At 47.9% G+C, this 17,163-nt stretch overlaps 7 protein-coding genes across 7 annotated transcripts; 4 read left to right on the top strand and 3 right to left on the bottom strand.

The window, feature by feature from the left end:
* Nucleotides 1-142: 142 nt before the first annotated feature.
* Asppvi_010089 (class I adenylate-forming enzyme family protein) lies at nt 143-2,126 on the top strand (the record flags this gene model as incomplete). The annotated part of the gene is made up of 5 exons (XM_043305935.1): nt 143-452; nt 532-1,268; nt 1,334-1,428; nt 1,490-1,611; nt 1,663-2,126. The coding sequence occupies 5 exons, from the start codon at nt 143-145 to the stop codon at nt 2,124-2,126; spliced, it is 1,728 nt and encodes a 575-aa protein (XP_043161870.1).
* A 2,410-nt stretch (nt 2,127-4,536) lies between these two features.
* Asppvi_010088 (uncharacterized protein) lies at nt 4,537-5,574 on the top strand (the record flags this gene model as incomplete). The annotated part of the gene is made up of 1 exon (XM_043305934.1): nt 4,537-5,574. One exon carries the CDS (start codon nt 4,537-4,539, stop codon nt 5,572-5,574), a length of 1,038 nt encoding a protein of 345 aa, XP_043161869.1.
* A 328-nt stretch (nt 5,575-5,902) lies between these two features.
* Asppvi_010087 (uncharacterized protein) lies at nt 5,903-6,541 on the bottom strand (the record flags this gene model as incomplete). Its single annotated transcript, XM_043305933.1, has 1 exon — nt 5,903-6,541. The coding sequence occupies one exon, from the start codon at nt 6,539-6,541 to the stop codon at nt 5,903-5,905; it is 639 nt and encodes a 212-aa protein (XP_043161868.1).
* A 2,509-nt stretch (nt 6,542-9,050) lies between these two features.
* Asppvi_010086 (uncharacterized protein) lies at nt 9,051-10,940 on the bottom strand (the record flags this gene model as incomplete). Its single annotated transcript, XM_043305932.1, has 3 exons — nt 9,051-9,428; nt 9,519-10,795; nt 10,880-10,940. The coding sequence occupies 3 exons, from the start codon at nt 10,938-10,940 to the stop codon at nt 9,051-9,053; spliced, it is 1,716 nt and encodes a 571-aa protein (XP_043161867.1).
* A 27-nt stretch (nt 10,941-10,967) lies between these two features.
* On the bottom strand, nt 10,968-12,119 carry Asppvi_010085 (uncharacterized protein; the record flags this gene model as incomplete). The annotated part of the gene is made up of 2 exons (XM_043305931.1): nt 10,968-12,028; nt 12,095-12,119. 2 exons carry the CDS (start codon nt 12,117-12,119, stop codon nt 10,968-10,970), a joined length of 1,086 nt encoding a protein of 361 aa, XP_043161866.1.
* A 643-nt stretch (nt 12,120-12,762) lies between these two features.
* Nucleotides 12,763-14,828, top strand: Asppvi_010084 (uncharacterized protein; the record flags this gene model as incomplete). The annotated part of the gene is made up of 7 exons (XM_043305930.1): nt 12,763-13,114; nt 13,190-13,297; nt 13,349-13,525; nt 13,579-14,085; nt 14,149-14,266; nt 14,335-14,682; nt 14,741-14,828. 7 exons carry the CDS (start codon nt 12,763-12,765, stop codon nt 14,826-14,828), a joined length of 1,698 nt encoding a protein of 565 aa, XP_043161865.1.
* A 1,810-nt stretch (nt 14,829-16,638) lies between these two features.
* Nucleotides 16,639-17,161, top strand: Asppvi_010083 (uncharacterized protein; the record flags this gene model as incomplete). Its single annotated transcript, XM_043305929.1, has 2 exons — nt 16,639-16,911; nt 16,982-17,161. 2 exons carry the CDS (start codon nt 16,639-16,641, stop codon nt 17,159-17,161), a joined length of 453 nt encoding a protein of 150 aa, XP_043161864.1.
* Between the last annotated feature and the right edge of the window lie 2 nt (nt 17,162-17,163).

Raw genomic sequence — 17,163 nt, 5'->3', positions numbered from 1 at the left:
GAAATTAATGGACCAGATGATCTGGCCGCCATTTGTTTAACTTATTTATCAGTCACTATCTGCATGCTCACCACATCGCCAGATTAGAGACTTCGTGCCCTCAGTCTGGTACAGCCAAAAACACCTTCCTGGATGCAACATGATGCCCCCCCAAGTTGGAAAACTACCTAACGAACCCTTTTTTGAGCACTTGATCAAGGCTTGGAATGAGGTTCAGCATGTCGTCATCCACGACCCTAACAACGGCGTGGATGCAAACTACACTCAATTATTCACCGATGTGCTGAATATGCGGCAGGCCATCTATGAAGCGCTCCCTCGATCGATGTTTGATGACAAATTAATAATTGCGGAAGAAACACCATTCATTTTTGTTCTCGCTCCAGGAAACTATGAGTTCGTCGTTGCCTCTTTCGCCATTCTTGGGCTGGGAGGGGCTCTAGTGCCTTTGTGTGAGTTTCCGAGGGGTCGACACACTTGAGGAGAGAACACGGGTGAAAGCGCAGAAAGCTAACCGCTGGTGCTGCCCAGCAACGTCCGTGTTACCTGAGGAAGCCCACCATCTACTGCAAAAATGCAACTCATATTTCATCCTCACTGCGTCCCAATGCCTGAAACACGGCACAGAAATCCAGGAATATGTGGATTCCCAACCAGACAGCGGAAAGGTCACCGTCATACCCATCGCAATCAAGTGTAGTGCAGTTTCCGTTTCGCAGGTCGAGATTGATAAAGACATGACCATTGCACGTACTCGACCCAGCCTGGTCTTGTTCACCTCCGGCACCACGGGCCCTCCAAAGGGCGTCGTTCACGACCGGACGATCTTCTACACATGCCCGGCCTTGACCAGTCATGATGTCTTATTGAGTCATCGCCCAGCCCACTGGATCTCCGGAGCGCTGCCCCTGATCATAGGGTTGATGAGAGGTTCGCGCGTCGAAATCACGGAGTGTGATGTCCAAGTGATCTGGGAAAGGCTACGAAAAGGAGGTGTCACAATTCTTACTTGTGGCCCTTCCATGTATACGAAGCTCATGAAACATTTCCAGGAGAGATTAAGTGCCCTACCCGTTGAAGAGCGCGATGAATACATTCGAGGAGCTCGCGAACTTCGAGTTGCGCGTGTCAGTGGGCAAGTCAGTGCGCCGTCGATGCTGCGATTCTGGCGAGAAGTCATCGGGAAACCATTGACCATTTGTTACGGATCGACTGAGATGGCTTTGCGCCCTCTCCAAGCTATTGCCGATACCGATGCATATATCGATGTAAGTTCGGTCTCTAAGCGTACCGCACATCAGACATTGTTGAGCTTCTGACCACACTTCGGCAGCGGTGCATCGGGAGGCCAGTTCCCGGCGTCACAGTCAAGCTATCCGAGGGAGACCATGGGGAGATCCTGATCAAGGGGGACTCATTGTTTTCTCAGTAGGCGGGACCCTCGCAGGAAATTTTGATCGTATTATTTCTGATGCTATATCACTCTCAGCTATCTCAACGATGAAGGCGCTACTCGAGCGGCTTTCGACGATGAAGGGTTCTACAGAACTGGAGACCTCGCGCATCGAGTTGGAGATCAGTATGTGCTAGATGGTCGGGCATCTACGGACTGTGAGCTCTTCCGATCCCTGTCTTTGGACCCGTTGTAACAAAACCGAGCAGTCGTACGACATCGCGGGTATAAGGTCCCTGTGCTGGAGGTCGAAGCGCACCTTCTAGAGCTCCCTTACATCTCCGAAGCCTACATTCTGTCCGTTCCGGATTTGCAGAATGGAACACGAGTTGCTGCACTCGTTCGTTTGCGAGTCCCGAAGACCTCGCATGATGACCCAGAGTCGCCGGAGGAAGAAGCAAAGGTAGACTTACGAACCATCAGATTTGACCTGTTGGACAAGCTATCCATGTACAAACTTCCAACCCTTTTGCGCATTTTGCAAGACGGCGAGGCTGTCCCTGAGACCAGGACCGGGAAGCCCGTGCGGAAGCAGGCAGTGGAGAGGTTTTTCCCTGTCTCCGAGGACTTTGCCTTGCCAGCAGATGTGGAGGTATGGGATCTTACGAAGCCCGAGCAAGACCGGCCAGTGCGGGCATGGGACTGGGCAGCCTTGCAGAACCAAGCCATATGACGTGTTCCCAGATTCCTATTAGGTAACTCGAGTTTCTATAGCCCGTGTAGCGACACATATATGATGAAAATGCGGGCTGAATCAGGCTGCGAATGATCCAGTTCCCTGCGAATCACTAGGCAATCTGTTGTAATTATGATACGTTTATCAGGGAAAGCATGGCAAATTAGAAAATCATAAATGTTGTTTAAAAGCTTCTTGCATTATTGCTGCCTGTTGATACATGCTACCGATCATTAATTTAGCCGGATTGACAGACAAGTGTCACACAGACTGATCAGTACCTGACAGGTCATTTTTGATGCAGTGTATCTGGCCTTAACACTTTATGCAGCTACGCCCAAGCATTGATTCCACAAAACCCAGTTAATAAGGATTATTAAATATTTCTGGGATTGCCAGGTCGTCTATGGGACATCCCAATTGGAGTCAAATGCCCTGCCTGGACGATAGTTTATCTTGACTGATTGAACAATTGAATCCCGCATGTCGAACTGCAGAATATGCTGATCTAGGTTGTCTGCATTTTAACTTTTGTACAAAGTAATGGACCGGATTGGATCATCCTGCTAATGTGAGTTAAGGTACTGTTGCCTTCTCACCCAGCGATGCATCACAATTGACGGAGACAATTTGTATCCTAGCATGTGTGAACTACATTTGCACTTGGAAACCTTGGACAAAATATCAGAAAAATGATTACAGCAGGGACTATGTATATAAGCAGGGATGACTTCTAATGCGTAGATGGTGAATGTGCAATTCAAAGTCAATTTAGACCTATAATTTAGACCTTTAAAGCAATGAGGAAGGACTTACTTGGATAGGTTATGGTCAATATGTTGAGCTGATGAGAGAAATGACTAAAAAAATGCATTGGACATGCAAAAAGCTCACCCTTCTAAAGAGGAGTAGTAGTGGAACCTAATACACAGTGGCGGACTGGACTGAATTTTGTATGATAAGCTCTATAAATTCATAGTGATCGCGAGCCTGTCAGCCTAACAACAGAATATCACTATCAGGAACACGCATAGATGCCGTATGATTTGTTAATCAGATATGCGATTTAATCTAGAGACTATCATATTACACTTTCTCACTATGCTACTGCTATGCCTTGGACCCTTGCTTTGACTGTAATTAAATGTTTTCCAATTTGTCTTCTGTTTGCCATTTGCAGCTTTGATAGTTTGCATCTCTGGCCTAATATTATCTCCGTATACTCTTCTGCATAATTACATGAAAATCTGTCTGTATCCTATTTACAAGCAATGTAAGTGTCAAAATAGATGCTGATCCACCCTCCAGCATCCTAAGCCTGACTTTGTTGCCCCATTCAGCCGCACTTACCCGGATTATTTCCACTCCTCAACTTTAGTTCCCTCTAACCGAAGCGAAATCCAAAAGCCCCTACTTCCCAGTTTCCCTCACTGCAGTCCCTACTTCACTAAGGTGGATTTACTGATTCAAATGGGAGATTTTCCATCATTCTTCATTATCTTTTGTTCACCATCCTGACTATCCCTCACATCAACACCTTCATTGGACAGCCCCTACTTTATTACTTCATATTTGACCACTCTCACTTGATCGTTCCATTTAACGAGCTTAACCGTATCTAATCATTTTAATACAGCCCTCGCTTATTTCGACATTTACGTCTCAGCTGTTTTGCTGTCTAATTACTCTCCTTTGTTCGAACGCTTCGATTGACTCCTCTTAGTTGCCCTCCGTAACTCCATTTCACCGCCACTTTGTTGTTTCAAATCATCAACCTCATCCTCCAACCATTAGCAAGAAGGATCATTTAACCGCCCGAGTCATTGAGCTTTAAGTTAAACAATGTGAAGGCCATAAGCCATGGTCATTAGTATGAAGGATGTTGCTTAGTGCCTATTTTGACTCAAGACGAATAGAGCGCGATGACCCTTTGTAGACTAGCTTTCAGTATGATAAATAAGTGACAAAACCATTGTGCTGCTGTCAGATCAAAGAGTATGCCTTCTCAGGTACTGGGAATCAGCGCCAGTCGGTTAAATCAGAAAATACTACATTTCACCTTGATTAATAGAATGTGACTTGTATACACCAGTCGCCTGACCAAACAGAAATTTTGCATGCATAGGCCTTGCATGCATGCAAGTCCCCACACATATTCTGATTCCGGACAGTTAGCTCGTCGCAGCCGGAACAGATCGGTTTGGTGCTCCATTATCAGGATACTATGCTACCGCAAACTTACGTGCCAGCCAAGCTGTGTTGCTGTATAAAGGTCCCCGGGTTTCTCAACTTATCTATATCCATACCAATACAGCCTCGGTACTACGTCAGAAGAGGTAGGTCATATTCTCCAGCAAACTGGATTATCCCCTAATGAATGACTAGAACGGATCACAGTTCCCCGAAAATGACCGTCCCAGATCTAAATGCGGGTCCCAGTCGCCGGATATTCCTCCTCGCTCAGCCCCGGACGACATCATACCTCTTAGTCCGAATGCTGGGGTTAGAGAAACAACCAAATGTACACTGGGATGAGGACGAGGTTTGCACATTCTTCAGGACTAGAAAATTGATGACGGCGCTTGGACTCAGCACAAAGCCTGTCACAGAGTGGACCAAGGATGAAAGAGTCCATGTCCAAACAAGCTTCCAACAGTGTTTCCACGGCCTTGACCAATACCTTGCCAATGGAGAAGCTAATGGAAAAATTGTTATCGCGAAAGAACACTGCAATTTCCTATGGAGCCCATGTACTAGGATCGGGATCGATCACACATCCTCTGATGGATCCTTCAATATCACGCTGCCGCCTACGCACGCACCTTCCAACGACGAACCAATGGGGAACCCTACTGTTCTCCCTACTGAGTATCTAGGGACATGGCGGCCGATATTTCTGATCAGACACCCGGCCCTAGCCTTTCCTTCGTATTGCCGAGGGGTCATGAGAATTCAAGAATCGAACCCCATACGCTGTGATCCTGAGTATTTACTCAAGGACCTACAACTACAGATGTCCTTCTACTATACACGCTCTTTGTATGATTGGTACATTATGTATTGTGGCCACAAAGGGGACACTGCCAACTCTATTGCACCTGTGCTGCTGGACGCCGATGATATCATTAACGATCCGGAAATTGTCTGCCGACTTGCTAAGCTACTGGGTCTAGATGAGTCGAGTGTCCAATACTCTTGGACTCCGAGGACAGATAAAGACGCCTTCTATCTGAAGAAGGCATTCATGCAAACACTGAACGCTTCCAGTGGGGTCCAGAAGGATAAAACATCTGCGAGTTTGGACATTGGGGACGAGATTAGGAAGTGGAAGGTAGAATTTGGAGAGAGCCTTGGAGAGTTGATTGAGAACTGTGTGAGTGAAGCGATGCCGGATTATGAGTATCTCAAGTCCAAACGGCTTCAGTCGGGCTGCGTTCTTTTCTAGTTATGCGTGACCTTATTAAGATCTGAATCCAACAATATGCTTATCATCGATTGATTAACTCATTGATTCTTTCGGTACTTACAGGGCATCGTACTTCCATAAGAGGACGACAGAGAAGAACAAAATTACTGTTTTTTGATGATTCTCTTCTGACTATTTCTCGTGGATTTTGATCACGGTCTGTGCTAACTGTCTTGGATCTGGATGTGTCTTCTGCAGGCTCAGTGTTCGACAACTCAATTATATCATGAAAATACCATGTGATTGATACATGTTAAGAAAGTAGCTTTGGGAGCTGCTTCATCTCTTGCTGCCTAGAGATAAGTTGTCAAACAGCCATCTGTCTTGGGCGGAACTGAAGCACAGGCCCCCATTTTAAAGAACCTATTCTGTCATACAGTTGAAACTCATTGGGATCCGTCCTGCCAAACCCAGAAAATGCACTTCCAGCACCTATCTCACCATCGGGTCCCTCAGCGGCCTTGAAGTCAAACAAGAACATAAGTCGAGCAAGAGTGACTGAGATTTCCCAATAGAAAAGGGACACCCCAACACACGCGCGTGGCCCGGTAGAAAAGGGTATAAACGCTGCCCGGCTCGCCTCCCTCTCGTTCTTAGAGTTTAGCTCACTGCCTGACAACCAGCGTTCCGGTTTGTATTCATGTGGTCTCGGAAAGTAGTCTGGATTGTGATGGATGCTGTAGATTCCGGGGCTAACGATGCAGCCTTCATGGAGGACATTCCCGTCTACTGCGGCACCTCCTGATCCCACCTCTCGCAGCAGTACGCCTCCAACTGGAGGAGACTTTCGGAGAGCCTCGTCAATGCATGCACGGAGGTACCTGCAGCTCCGAAGGCGGGGACCCATCCTGATTGCGTCGGCATTGTCATACGTTCCACGAATCTCGCTCGCCAAGATGGCGTACGCATGGGCGTTTCGGCTCAGGTAAAACAGTGTCGCGCACATCGCTGTGGAAGTTGTGTCATGGGCTGAGTGTATGTGAAGAACGAGTGTGAGTTCGTAAAACAAGACTTGAGAGAAAGAAGTACCCACCTACTACAGATAGCATCACGCCCTCGGCCCAGATATCCTCCTTGCTGATTTGCTTTACAGATTCAGCCTTTATCAAATCTGCGATGACCGTAGATTGCTCCTCTTTTGGTTCAGGAGAACAGTGCGCACGGTTCATAGCGCCAGTGACAAATTTCAGATGCCTCTTTGTTGCTTGAATGGCCTGCCGGAAAAATAATTTTTTATCCAGACGCCCTATGACAACCCAAGGAAACCATGCGATGAACGTAGTTCGTAGTCTTGAATGTTCACTGTCCCTTATCACAGACCGATGTGTGGGGCTTCTGAGGAGATCATAGTTGACTCCGTACACCAAGTCCGTCATCACGTCGAAGGCTAAGTATGCGCAGTAATCAGACATATTCACAGGCTGGCTCCAGCCCCCTAGTGTTTGCTCTGTACCTGAATTTAGAATATGGCAGAACTTTTCAATGTGCAACAGAAGTCTTGGTTCGATTCTAGCAATCCTAGATTCTGTTATTGACCGTCCTAGTAGCTTTCTTCTAGTTGCGTGCTGCTTCCTGTCGGTCAAGGTTATGAGATCCAAAGCTCGGTAGCTTAATCGAGAGTAAAAGGGGGATTTTCCAATGTTCGTGTAGTGGGAAAATATGTCTCGTTCACATCAGCGCGGAGGGATAAATAGAATTTGCGCAGCCTAAGGCCTACCTTCCACCGCAGGGACGGTGCTAAAAACCAGAAAATTCGGTCCATACCTTACCACCGGTCCTGAAGAAGTGTTAGTAAGATGTAAATGGTATAGAAAGAGGAGGGGTATGATTCCTACCATATATCTTGTGGCAACGCCATATGTCCAGGTGCACATCCCCTTTCACGGCGTAATAAGCCCCCCGAATTGTGGTAAACTTTGCCAGTAGTGGTCCGGGATATTTTGCAAGTGGGTGAAAATAAGTTTGATAAATAACGTAGCACAGCATCTGAAGAAGAGTCAACGTCGTACAGCTTGAGACAGGGACATTTATCCGACAAGACGCACCAACCCTACTCCGGCTAGGGCCCCTAGCTGGGGAGCATTAAGCCAGCCAGGCATCATGTCAATCATAAGCATACTTGAGGAGGCCATCTAAGAAACAAATGTTTGGTTAATTTATCTACTTACTATAAAGCGCAAACTATGGGTATTGGGACACACTTATCATACTTGTAGTCACACGTTTGGCGTGTTGGTTCCTCTATTCGTATGGCGGTGAGCCGTGTGATATATTGACATAAGGTTCAGGAGCATCATCCCTTGCATGTATGTCCTGTGCATGTGTATCCTTTCCATATATGACACGTTTCCCATTATGACTCCCTCTAGGCAGCCACCTGGTTGCACTAGGTATAGTAAATCTAATCGAAATACACACCGATATTCACCAGATCAGGATGCAGAGACAGAAAGTTGCATTGGGAACTGGATTTAGACGGTATTGGAGCCTTGCCTCCTACAAGCTACAAAAAGGTAGGCCCAACCGATGCCCCAAACTTAGAAATTTGTGGTATTTGATTTGCAAATCATCTTTCATGGCGACAGCCACTGCAAGTTTTCGAGTTCTGGCGAGAGTGTAGATCTGGAGGTCCTGTCTTCCGAATATTGACATGAAATCTTTGATGGATTAAGTGGGTAGTCTAGATTAGATGCCTTGCGATCGGAATGCATCGTAAATTGTACACTGAGTAAAGGTTTTTCATTAATTGATGTGATCTCTTGTAGAAAATCAACATTATTATTCATGATCCTGCCCTATAAAGCAAGATCACTTTCTACAAGCGAAAATAGTGCTTATATGCAAGGAATGGGCTACCATCACGAGGTTCGCTAAAATGGGTTGAGCGAGGTAGCGAGTGATAAAACAGATTAGAACGACATCATTTTCATGGCAAAACACCAGGAATTTCAAGGTTAGATGAGAAACACAGTCGTCAAATAAGAGTAGGTGTTTTTCACCTCTTTTTTTGTAGTAATATTAAAGAATACATCATTACTATTATTTTATCTGTTAGCCTATTAGCTAAGTAGGAGTAGTCACCCATACTAACTTATAGCATCCCGTATGCTTCTGATACCTTCCAAACAGCTAATCAAACATAAAATAGATTAGTAATGCCTGCCAATGCCATGTCTAGCGGCCTGGTCACGACCTCCTAGGTCTCTTATGCAATAACCTTTCTCAATGTCCAGTAATATTACAAGTGCCTGGCGCTGCATTGCTGGCTGTGGACAAAAGACAACACTAATTTAGTGCCTGAATCCCGAAGAGATCGCTAAACAATCAAGGCCATCACAATAACTTTCTGTCCTCAGCATTGACCACGCAGAATGATCATTGCTTTTCAGAGAAAGAATGGAATTGGTCATTGAAGTATCTTGGCCTAAACCGACTCGGTAGAAGTCACGCAGCCATCAGTCCAGTTCTTCAACAACAAAATCAACCATCTTCAAGCCGTAATTGACCAGGGTACAAAACTGGTAGACGGCCAACCCTATATACATGAGCTCATTCTCGAGTTCGTCGTTCCACCTTGCCACCGATTTTCCCCAAGTTGCGCCAAACGAGGCTGCTGTTCCTATGAATCCGTCCACAATTAAGACCTCCTTCTTGCTGTCTTGGCTGGCATCCATAATATCTCCCGTCAGGGAAAGACAGATTGTTGGAATCGACAGTACGGTACTGACTGTTCCCTTCCATCGTTTGATCACCGGTCGTTCCAATTCCTTCTTCTTGCCCACGATCTTGACAACTGTGCCGGCTAAGGAATCAGCCCCTGTGAGGACCCATCCCTAACAGATCGAATGTCAGTTTGTTTTTCCGGTTCATATGGGGCGTGATTGGTGTGGAATGAACGTAAGTCATTATCGCCGAGTACCTACCGCATATTTGATAGCATCCCTGGTGCCCAGCGCGGTGGGCACGCCGGATAAAGCGGCCGGGGTTCCCCCGACTGGCCAGGTCGAGAACCCGCCCACGGCCTCGAAGGTGAGCGACGCCGAATCCAACACATTCATCAAAATGTCGATAGGTCCAATCGGGATCGTTTCCAGCCCAAGCCCCTCGAAGACGCCATCGACCCCCAGCGAAAGCATGTCGAACTCTCCCCCCACTAGGACCACCCTTGACCCCGAGGCACGACTGAACCCCAGGATATCCGACGCGAGCGATGCGTCTCCCTGACCCTGAACATACTGGGCAAAGGTGCTCTTCGTCAACCTCCCATGCAACTTCGGGGGCGCACGCTTCTTCTTGGCTTTATACAGCACCGTGGTGGGAATGGCGATTAACAGGGCGCAGAAATTCAGCATTGTCAAGGGTCGTCCGCGGGCGATCACGTTCTTCCACAGCCACATAACCACGGGAATATCGACCTCTTTGGTGGCCAGATCGCGGATCATGTTGATGCCCAGCTTCAGGGCATCAAACAGGATGTCAGCTAACTTCTCCAAAGCATCGATCACCCCGTTGATCAGGTCGCTTTCCAGCTTATTAACGACATCCCGCACGCTGAAGTTGGCGGGGTTGAAGAACTCGACCAGATCCTTGGCCACGTTCATCAGGGTCTTCATGATTATCTTGACCTCGTCTTGGACATCGTCCCATAGCGTCACCAGCTGGTCTTGGGTGCTGTCCGCCGCCACGAGAGTGGTGTCATCGTGCAGCACCGCATTCGTCGGCCCCCCGCCATAGGTGAAACAGTACGTGGACCAGTTATATGTCACTCCAGCCTTGATTTCATCGTCGTCACCCTGGTCCGCGTTGCCGCCCCCGTCGTTTGTGGCCGCGGCATCCTGATGTGATGCCATCTTCTCCGTGCTAACCCGCGCTTGGTTATAGTCATTGGCTTGGAGATCAGTAAGATTTTGCAGGATAGTGGTGCGAACATTCTCCAACCACTTATGCACGTTGAGGTCAGCTCCGCTGAGTAGCTCCTCTCCGTAATCTAATGCTGCGTTGAACCCTGCGGCCACACTGTCTGTTGTAGCCAGAATATCTGTCCATCCAAACAGATAACTGATGAATTCAATAATATCTTTGATCAAAGCACTGATCTTTTTGAAGACCCAGGTGACACATTTCACAATTGATGTGATTGTCGTCAGAGCGATCTCGTAGATCTCCTCGCCAATACGGACGATGAACTTCCACACACCATCTGCGACAGAAATGAGCCCATGATCACTGTTCCGGAGAGGAAAGAAATGAAGACAATGGGAGAACCAAAGCCAGTTGGGCTTACCGACAAGGTCACAAGTCCAGTGCCAGACAGTGTCAGCAACATCGCATAGCCAATTCCACATTCCGTTGAAAGCGTCCCCCACATCCGACTAGAACCCAAAAGGGACGAGAATATCTGGGGAAGCGTTGGGGCTCTCTGGGGAAACGACAGCTGCGTGATATGCCTGCAGTCGATCTTTATCCTTGTTTTTAAGGTCCTTCGCACTGGCGACTAACTGCTTGAATGCGGTCACCGCTCCTTTTGCACCTTCAGGGTCGAACTGCTTTGCAAACAACGGGCTTCCATCAGGCTTTTTCAGATTTTGGACATCGTCCGGTGTTTTGACACCCTCGATTTTAGGAAGCACCTTTTGAGACGGATCCAGGACCGGGTCGGTCAGGTTTCTTTCCGCTGCTGTAGCCATCGGCTTCGATGGTGCTTGCGCCGGACGATAGGCATCGACCGCGAACTTGTGGATTGTCGCATCGTCGGTCTGCAGCAGGATATTCAATACCCCCTTGGCATCAGTCTGGTGCCACTCCGCCGTCGGCGAGAGAGTGGTGTGACGGCCATTGATAATGCACCGAACCACACCGGAACAGCTGACGCGCATCCAGCAGCCCGGGAGAAGTTCTGCGGAATCCCCGTCGTTGTCATTCACCACCGTCGCATGCAGACGGACCATGAATCTGGTCACTGGGGTCACAGTCTCCACCGAGGCATGCCAGAACGGGTACTGTTGCCACGCCAGGGAGATGGGGTCCTGGTGCAGCAACGACAGGTTTCCGTGCTCGTCCACGGACAGCAGACTACTGAACAAAAGCCTGCTATCCCCGTCGGCCTGTCGGCTGGACAGCAGACTGGAGATCCGGCCCCCTAGCCCTTTCGCAAGCAGGGGGATTACTACGCCCTCGGAGAGAGCCGTCGTCGTGGTGGTGTAGTAATAGACCGCGTCGGCCGCTGTGGTGTACCAGAGACGGAGGTTCTCACCGGTTTGCGAGAGATGCAGATCCTTGAGGTCAGTGATCTTTTTCAGCTCATCGATTACCGTGCCAGGACCTCCCTGGGGTGATCGGTACTCTTTGTACGTCAACGCGGTGATCGCCTCGCCGCCCACCAGCACGACAGTCCACTTTTTGGCTGGGTCCAGCAGTAATAGTGATCTCATACCTAAGGTTCAGGTGCATGTCCGTGCAGAAATGATGCATGCTCAATTCAAATCTGGACCGAACGTACTTTTGCTGGGAATCTGGTCAAACATGGGCAACTCATCGTGCGGAGGATCGACAGCAGATAATATCCTACGGAAGGAGACACCTGTAAAGACCCCGGATGCTCTACCCCTCCGCAATGCATCGGCACCTCTCGGCATGCCCGAATTTCAAGATTCTTGCTGCATGCAATGTGACAAGTAGAAAGTGGACATTCCGCGGACGTTGAGCTCGATGCCCATACATGCCGCGCCCCCGCTGTTGATCATCGAGGATTTAGCTAGCCACTTGATTTGGAGACAATCGGAGTATCTTATTGTGCTGTCTGCTTTCCGAACTGGAGGATGGGTATTTGTGGCGATATGCACAACCGCAGATGATACATCAACAGCATCAGCTCATTTCCTGTAGGCACGTATGCGTTGGCGCCTTCGCATCGTGCTGTGTAAGATGCCTGGTGTTTTCCCCAAGCAAGCCATCAGACATCATCGAAAGCAATGACCTGGATGTTGTGGGGCAGCAGAACAGGGGGCCCCTGACAAACCGGATAATAACGGACAACCGAGAAACGCAGTCTTGCCTCTTCGAAAGCCTCACAGGGCCTATTTAGGAGGACGTTGTTCTGTTGAAAACCCATAGAGCCAGCTCATCCGGCTGATATCCTACACTGAAACCAACATCGTGTCCATCATCATGACTTTCTCTCCGGACAATTTTATCGCCAAGACCAATCCTGATCCCTATGATCAGATCATCGCGCTCTCACAAAAGGTGATAAATGCAGGTTTCAAGAACATGTGGAAGCTTGCCCAGGGAGATGACGATAGCCCGTTGACCCACTTTAAGAAAAGCATTCACGGGGAGTATATTGAAGCTGATGTCGGGATCCGTTCCGTGAAGCTCCATGTCGAAAGTCGGGAGCCCATGCTATACTTTTTATTGGCCTTGAAGAATGGTGAACTGGCTGTGTATGAAAGTGACGATTCCGACACTCTCTTCAAATGGGACATCAAGGACTGGGTCCTCGCTTTCAATGTGGTCATCAGTAAGTGCAATTGGTGTCCTCTCCCCGCCAGAAGAATGGAAACGTCCTCTAACCACCCGTATCTCCCTCTATTAGACCAGAAGAAGATTACCAAGGACTCGGAGGAATATAAGAAATTCAAGGAGCGTGCAGGGCTTCCCGAGTCGAACTTTTCTCTCGCGCAGCTCTTTATTGATGCGTCATGTGAGTGCTATTGATCCTTGAGGGTGTTTGCTACTTACAGAAAAAAAACAGCTAGCACGAAATTCAACGAGGATTTGACAACCTTTGGCGAACACAAATTAAGTGAATTGACCCCGGCGGCGAAAGCCAGCGTACTTCAATTCATCGATCACTGGATTAAGGTCACGCCCGAAAGCGGCAGTAGCATTCTAGGGTATTCAGCCCAACGTGAACAAAACGGTGATGAGCGTAAGGAGCTCTGGCTCGTGTAGTGTGGGCAAGCAAAGCTAAAGCTCGTGCAGTCAACAAATACGCGCCATCGTTCCCTCCCACCAGTATTGATTACTTCTGTTACCCATGGCGTGGAGCGGATGGCAGTGGTGCGAACAAGGATGACCAGGACAGCAATGCCCTGTCCTATCTCTTAATGTCCGATTTCAAAAACCCCCCGGCAGAGGGCTCCATGCAATATAGTGGACCGTGGGTCGATGGCGATGACCGAGTGGCCTCGTTCTGTATGAACCGAGCTTTGGTTTGGAACTGGATGCTACCGATAGCCAGGCAGGTGGTTGTGGCAATGACACCAGTGCCAGATACACCATATGTCAGTTATGCGGGGACACCTTCAGACATGCCCTGGCGGACCGGGCCCAGATATCACATTGGGGATACCGATGCTTCTGCCGATGACTACAAATGGGTTCCAAACCCCTCCGGCGGGTGGTCAACGAGCTCACCCATGAAATTCGACCTGAAAAAAGTCACTGATCCTCATAACTCGAATGACTGGATGCTCGGGGAGGAATGGGGTATGCTTGGGCTCTCTTCCCTGCGTGTGCCGGTTACAAGTCGAGGAAACTAACATTTTGTAGGTGATAACATTGAAGCCACCGTTTCTTTTGGTGCTGGAACCGAAAGACTGACGGTGAAGGGGGGAAGTAAGTTCAGGTATCAGATCGATCATCACAGGGACGGTATGAGTGGCACGAGGTGAGTGCTGCCCACTATCCTCTCATGGTAGCTGTGTCTTGCTGATGTCGCTGGGTCTGTTCCTGCAGTTTCTGGGTGGAGGTATTCACCGACTGGCAACTCTCAATCGACATGACATCTATTGAAGAGGGTGGGATAGTCTTTCATCCAAAGGAGAACAATGACGAAGATGTGAAAGTCACATATAAGGAGTATGGGGACATGAAAATGGGCAGTACCGCGGAGGATCTGGCTCAGAGCATTGCAGGTTATGTCAAGCAAAACATGACTGCTGCTCTAGATAGCGTGAGTTACACGCTGTCCCAGGCGATGGCCAATGCAAATCGCCTGTGTCTCCCTACTGCCGGCACTTTTTTTATGAAAGACCCTATTTTCAACGAGAATGGTGATCTGCTGATCAAACTGGAATATGATGGGTGCGTTTTGTCCAATGTCTGTCCATGCTCTGCCACAGTAATCTGACAGTCTAAGCAGGGCGGATCCTCCACCACCCCTATCCAAAGGGAAATACAGATTCCGTCCACCGATGTTGACGACTTCCATCCGTCGCCTGGATTTTTAATGCAGTGGCCGTTGAGGAGCCTGAGATCTTTGGATTATCCCTACCATATGACATACGTCCATGCGTCATAAGTAGTGGATTCCTAACCGGATGGACTGTTGGGCTCCTGTCATTAATCAAACATTTTACTGAGACTAAAACGAGGGACAGCTCCGTAACAAAACTTCGTCACAATGTAGATGGCTGCAGTCACTATGAGTGAAAGTAGTTAATGCATGTTTGTTGACTCAGGTAGTAGATCTCATTCTTTTTGATCTTCACAGCTGAAGGCGTGTAGAGGATTAAGAGTCAATCATAAAGAAAAGAACAATAACCATGTAGTTGGATCTGAGATGTCATTGTTAAACATCAGGGAGCGCCTGAGATTACTCAGAATGAGACCAATGCCTCAGGCAGTAGTATATGCGGGTACAGGTACATAGCCTGTGCAGATGGACTGAAGGACCTTTCTTCTTTTCTATTGTTCTATTTAATGCTGTCATCTATCACAACATGGAATGAATATTTTCTTGAACATTACCCAAGTGCTCTTCCTATTTATACAGCTAGATTTCTATTCCCCTTCATTCCCCTTCATCCCCCTAAGAAATATAGTAGTTGTATTGTTTAGTTATATATTGTGCCTGAAACAGTGAGTTCCGCCGGATCCTTTCCCACATTTGCTAAGGATTCGATTGGATACTGGTCTACAGTGCGTCCGTATGTGGGAGAGATCACTGCCCCTAGCTATATTCCTCTTGACAAATGTTTGGCTCTGGGACTTTGTTGGACACGCTTTCCGCTTCGATCAAGGGACCTTGAATCTAAGACAACTGTCTCAGCAAGACGCATATGTCTCGCGCAGAAACATCGAAGACTCTGTCAGGTGAGCCGGTGTACAGCAGACTATAGCTACCATGGAATGTAGACATTTGGCTTTTGTACAATGATTATATTCGACCACTATGGCCCCCCCAATAGTTGCACCACTGGACTGATATTAAATAATATAGTGTCAGCATCGAATGATCACTAGTGGGGATATTACATACTTATGTAGTAGGATATTGGATACTACTGTACTTATATATATTTTMAATATGCGGTATGTATAGTATGTACCCCTTATATCTTTCAATATATATAAATTCTGACTATACAGGGCCTAACCCTAGTACACAAGGATTTAACGTTAATATGAACAATACTATAGTATGTAATATCCCTCCTAGAGGACGAGTTGATATCAATACTATAGTATCTAATATCCTTACTATATGAGTATGCAGATTTCTGTGGAGGTAGTAGCAATAGATAATACATGCAGTGAATGGTAAAACCTACAAAGCCCACATTGTATGTGTAGGTATGTCCGCCGTAGATTCAATGGTCTCATCTAGCAGCTTTCAATAGATTGCGCTCTTCGCCTTTAAAGGGAAACTTGTCGGTAATCTCCCGGCCGTCTAGTCCCGCAAGCGCGATACTTACCAGATTTATCTACTGTGAATCAAGGTCCGTGGTCAGCTATTCTTTGGGATTTAGATGCCCAGAGTACCCCAGACCCCACCAGAAGCACAGAACTACCTCCCAATATACGCGTACATCCATCCAATATAGAAGAAGAGCTCCGTCTGACAGAGCTCTGCGTCTGCTCGGCGATTACAAATGCTTTATTCTTGAGAAGGTTGCTTTCTTCCAGCCAGCCTCACCATGCCGCAGCTGTGATTGGCTCAAGCCTCAGCTCTTTCAGCCCCTCTGGCAGTATGGCTGCCGTGTCGTGAGTTTCGTGTGGCGGGGTAGACGAGATAGCGTAATTTGCCCAGGCCGCTGAATGTTGGAGTCAACCCAATTGTGCATAAAGGAGAGATGGGGCTTCGACGTGATTGCCAGCGCGGGTTCAAGAAGCACCCACAGCAAAGAAAGTCCTGAATTTCTATGTCTCAAAGTACGCGATAGGGCTCCTGAGAATCTGCGAAGGCTCCTCGACGCGCATTATGCCGCACAAGCGGACGATAAGAGTGTTTCGAAGACTAAGGCGATGGGGTTCCAAATGATACACTGTATCCAGCTGCTGGGTGCTATTGCATCCCAGGGTGCGTCCATGGTAAGTGGTAATGATATCGCATTGCGTGCAATCTGAGATCTGTGGTAGGGACGCTTATCTGTGCTTCAAGGCTTTCGCCCCGACAGGACTGTGTTTCAACGCTCTTTCTTTCCTTTTGGCTATTCCCAAAAAGGTCCATGGGTTCCATGGCGAGATTGACGCTATCTTTGGAGAGGTCGGACCGGCTCTTGCACAGTTTCGGATCTACGAGCGGATGGATGAAAGCTCACAGATTGACGAGGCTCTGTGACT

Source organism: Aspergillus pseudoviridinutans (genome assembly GCF_018340605.1).
Source record: "Aspergillus pseudoviridinutans IFM 55266 DNA, scaffold_7, whole genome shotgun sequence".
Taxonomy (NCBI): domain Eukaryota; kingdom Fungi; phylum Ascomycota; class Eurotiomycetes; order Eurotiales; family Aspergillaceae; genus Aspergillus; species Aspergillus pseudoviridinutans.
The sequence above is the reverse complement of the archived record's forward strand: the minus strand, read 5'-3'. Positions and strand labels throughout refer to the sequence as shown.